The 4,346-nt window shown below is 44.2% G+C and overlaps 1 protein-coding gene across 1 annotated transcript in view; it reads left to right on the forward strand.

Moving 5' to 3' along the window:
- rtn4b (reticulon 4b) overlaps window positions 1–2,452 on the forward strand; it is a 41,034-nt gene extending 38,582 nt beyond the window's left edge. The window contains exons 8-9 of the mRNA XM_056258590.1: window positions 1,666–1,724; window positions 2,292–2,452. Coding sequence (XP_056114565.1) covers window positions 1,666–1,724; window positions 2,292–2,334 — 102 coding nt within the window. The 3' untranslated portion in view covers window positions 2,335–2,452. The remainder of the gene's footprint in view (window positions 1–1,665; window positions 1,725–2,291) is intronic.
- Window positions 2,453–4,346: the final 1,894 nt, after the last annotated feature.

Genomic DNA, 4,346 nt, shown 5'->3' on the forward strand with positions numbered 1-4,346 from the left:
GAGTGTGTGTGTGAGAGAGTGTGTGTGTGAGAGAGTGTGTGTGTGAGAGAGTGTGTGTGTGAGAGAGTGTGTGTGTGAGAGAGTGTGTGTGTGAGAGAGTGTGTGAGAGAGAGTGTGAGAGAGAGAGTGTGAGAGAGTGTGAGAGAGAGAGTGTGAGAGAGTGTGAGAGAGAGAGTGTGAGAGAGTGTGTGAGAGAGTGTGTGAGAGAGTGTGTGAGAGAGTGTGTGAGAGAGTGTGTGAGAGAGTGTGTGAGAGAGTGTGTGAGAGAGTGTGAGAGAGAGTGTGAGAGAGTGTGTGAGAGAGTGTGTGAGAGAGTGTGTGAGAGAGAGTGTGTGAGAGAGAGTGTGAGAGAGAGTGTGTGAGAGAGAGTGTGTGAGAGAGAGTGTGTGAGAGAGAGTGTGTGAGAGAGAGTGTGTGAGAGAGAGTGTGTGAGAGAGAGTGTGTGAGAGAGAGTGTGTGAGAGAGAGTGTGTGAGAGAGAGTGTGTGAGAGAGAGTGTGTGAGAGAGAGTGTGTGAGAGAGAGTGTGTGAGAGAGAGTGTGTGAGAGAGAGTGTGTGAGAGAGAGTGTGTGAGAGAGAGTGTGAGAGAGTGTGTGAGAGAGTGTGTGAGAGAGTGTGTGAGAGAGAGTGTGAGAGAGTGTGTGAGAGAGTGTGTGAGAGAGTGTGTGTGAGAGAGAGTGTGAGAGAGAGTGTGTGAGAGAGAGTGTGTGAGAGAGAGTGTGTGAGAGAGAGTGTGTGAGAGAGAGTGTGTGAGAGAGAGTGTGTGAGAGAGAGTGTGTGAGAGAGAGTGTGTGAGAGAGAGTGTGTGAGAGAGAGTGTGTGAGAGAGAGTGTGTGAGAGAGAGTGTGTGAGAGAGAGTGTGTGAGAGAGAGTGTGTGAGAGAGAGTGTGTGAGAGAGAGTGTGTGAGAGAGAGAGTGTGTGAGAGAGAGTGTGAGAGAGAGTGTGTGAGAGAGAGTGTGTGAGAGAGAGTGTGTGAGAGAGAGTGTGTGTGAGAGAGAGTGTGTGAGAGAGAGAGTGTGTGAGAGAGAGAGTGTGTGAGAGAGAGAGTGTGTGAGAGAGAGAGTGTGTGAGAGAGAGAGTGTGTGAGAGAGAGAGTGTGTGAGAGAGAGTGTGTGAGAGAGAGAGTGTGTGAGAGAGAGAGTGTGTGAGAGAGAGAGTGTGTGAGAGAGAGAGTGTGTGAGAGAGAGAGTGTGTGAGAGAGAGAGTGTGTGAGAGAGAGAGTGTGTGAGAGAGAGAGTGTGTGAGAGAGAGAGTGTGTGAGAGAGAGAGTGTGTGAGAGAGAGAGTGTGTGAGAGAGAGAGTGTGTGAGAGAGAGAGTGTGTGAGAGAGAGAGAGTGTGTGAGAGAGAGAGTGTGTGAGAGAGAGAGTGTGTGAGAGAGAGAGTGTGTGAGAGAGAGAGTGTGTGAGAGAGAGAGTGTGTGAGAGAGAGAGTGTGTGAGAGAGAGAGTGTGTGAGAGAGAGTGTGTGAGAGAGAGAGTGTGTGAGAGAGAGAGTGTGTGAGAGAGAGAGTGTGAGAGAGAGAGTGTGTGAGAGAGAGAGTGTGTGAGAGAGAGAGTGTGTGAGAGAGAGAGTGTGTGAGAGAGAGAGTGTGTGAGAGAGAGTGTGTGAGAGAGAGAGTGTGTGAGAGAGTGTGTGTATGTGGCTGATGCTCTTTCTCTCCCGCAGGCTCAGATCGATCAGTTCATCTCTTCGGTCCACAGTCAGATGAAGGGTGTGTTGGGGAAGTAAGTGAAACTCGTCTCTCGTGTCTGAACATTAACCGGTAGCTGACAGGACTAGAATACATCAGAAATAAATGAGAATGGACTGGTGTCTGACGCATTAACAAATACCAACAAATATGTGTTTTTCCATGATACGGTGATTATTTGACATGCATAAAGAGCAGCAGGAGATGAGGAGTGACACATGATCACATGATGTGCCAGAGAACCACTGACGGATAGAGCACACACACCAACACACACACTTCACTGAAATAATGACCAGATTAACCAACACTGAATCCTGGAATAATGGCACAGTTCAGGGGTTTCCAAGCGATCCCCATGATTATAACAATATTTACCATACTTTCCAGAAGTCGCACCTGGGCAAACTAGCGTTGTTACAAACAACATTTATTTTAAATGCCAAGACTATAAAAAACATTTAAGGCAAAACTGAAACTGCTCGCGCACCTCTCATTCGCCATGAGTCGCTGTGTCATATTATTATTTATTATGTAAAGAAGGCTTTGTACTCTCGTGTCCCAATATCCACATAATATCAGTGTGTCTGTGTTCCCTCAGGATTCAAGCCAAGGTTCCCGGAGCCAAGAAGAAGCCGGAGTGACAGATCTGCTCCACACACACACACACACACACACACACACACACACACCTCTCTGTCTGTCTTCACCTCTGTTTGATCACATGACTGCGACATCATCGAGTGGCTCTGATGTGAATAAATGAAACGTTGAGCTCCTCCAGAAGCGAGTGTGTCTGCGGAACATGCTTTCTTTTATAATGAGGGAAAGATGAATTGTACCAATATTGTCTTTTTGTGTTGTTTTAGTTGATATGACTGTGATTTTACTCTTCCAGTGTTGATTGGCTGGAGAGTTTCTGGGTAATCTGTGCTTGACAAGAGTAGAACTTCTCTAATGAACACGTTTACATGCAACTTCCCTGAAAAGAAGTTATTGTATTTAAATCTATTTATCTGTGGAGCGACTCCTAAAGCTGCACCCGAGAGCCGAGCGCTTGCTTGCCAGTGACGGAGGAGTGAGTCTCTGATGTTAACGAGTGCTAATAAAGCTTCTAACTGAACCCGTTTACTGCGTGGCCTTATTTCACCACGGTCCTGTGAGGACTGGACACACACATCATTACAGGTCTTCACACACTCTTCACTGCTCAGATGATCTGCGGTTTCCCTCACTGTTGTTATTTTGATCATGTCTCTGTTTCCTCCTCTGGCGCATCAGGACCATTGAACTGTTCGAGGACCGGAGTGTAATGTCCGGTTTATTAATAACATTGACATCATTCTGACAGAGTGACTTTAAAGCAAAGACAGTCTGAATTTACACTTAGAAAAAGAAAAGGCAACGATGTAAGTGTGGTGATGTCTTCACTGATAACCTGTGATGAAACTGCTGTAAATCTGTCCATCACGACCTTTGACCTCCTGACCCGAGACGTGTGTTATTATAGCATTAGCAAATCTCTATTTATACCAGCATCATTAACATTTTAAATCAGGCACAGATCACTACAGTATTTGTCTAGACAGGTATTCTATTTAAAGATCTATTTTAATGTTTATATATTTATTTTGTGGTTTTATGTTGTTGTTATTTTTGATTCGCTGCTGCTGAGTCAATAAAGTCAATAAGGGGAATAAAACAACCTAACCTGCCATGAAATGTACAGTCTTCTGCTGAGTTTATTTCGGCGTGTTCCAGCTTCACCAGGCTTGGGCCGACGATCTGACGGACTTCACGGAAAGTAGATTCATCAAACATACAATTTTGTTCGAGAAAATTAGGCCACTTAAAAGAACAACTAATGTAACAAGTAACCGTATTATATGAGATGGTGCATTCTGGGTACAGGAGGACTGCCTTTCCTTCATCTGAACGCATGATGTGTCTGCGAGAACATATTACACCAGAAAGCAACACACAATAGTTGAATAAGTCTAGCTAGACGAGCTCAATAATACTGTAACTGTGAAAGGAAATAAAAATACATTTTCTATTGTCTGATGCTGCGTTTCAGCCCCTGGCTAACACCAATGTTTTGTTGTGTGTGCTTTTATTTTGAAAGGTCAGTCTGTGTGCCGTTGTGATGTTTTATGTAGTGTGTGCTTTTATTTTGAAAGGTCAGTCTGTGTGCCGTTGTGATGTTTTATGTTGTGTGTGCTTTTATTTTGAAAGGTCAGTCTGTGTGCCGTTGTGATGTTTTATGTTGTGTGTGCTTTTATTTTGAAAGGTCAGTCAGTGTGTCGTTGTGATGTTTTATGTTGTGTGTGCTTTTATTTTGAAAGGTCAGTCAGTGTGTCGTTGTGATGTTTTATGTTGTGTGTGCTTTTATTTTGAAAGGTCAGTCAGTGTGTCGTTGTGATGTTTTATGTTGTGTGTGCTTTTATTTTGAAAGGTCAGTCAGTGTGCCGCTGTGATGTTTTATGTTGTGTGTGCTTTTATTTTGAAAGGTCAGTCAGTGTGTCGTTGTGATGTTTTATGTTGTGTGTGCTTTTATTTTGAAAGGTCAGTCTGTGTGCCGCTGTGATGTTTTATGTTGTGTGTGCTTTTATTTTGAAAGGTCAGTCTGTGTGCCGTTGTGATGTTTTATGTTGTG

Source organism: Rhinichthys klamathensis, unplaced genomic scaffold, assembly GCF_029890125.1.
Source record: "Rhinichthys klamathensis goyatoka isolate OS25496 unplaced genomic scaffold, OSU_Roscu_1.1 h1tg000155l_1, whole genome shotgun sequence".
NCBI classification, from domain to species: Eukaryota; Metazoa; Chordata; class Actinopteri; order Cypriniformes; family Leuciscidae; genus Rhinichthys; species Rhinichthys klamathensis.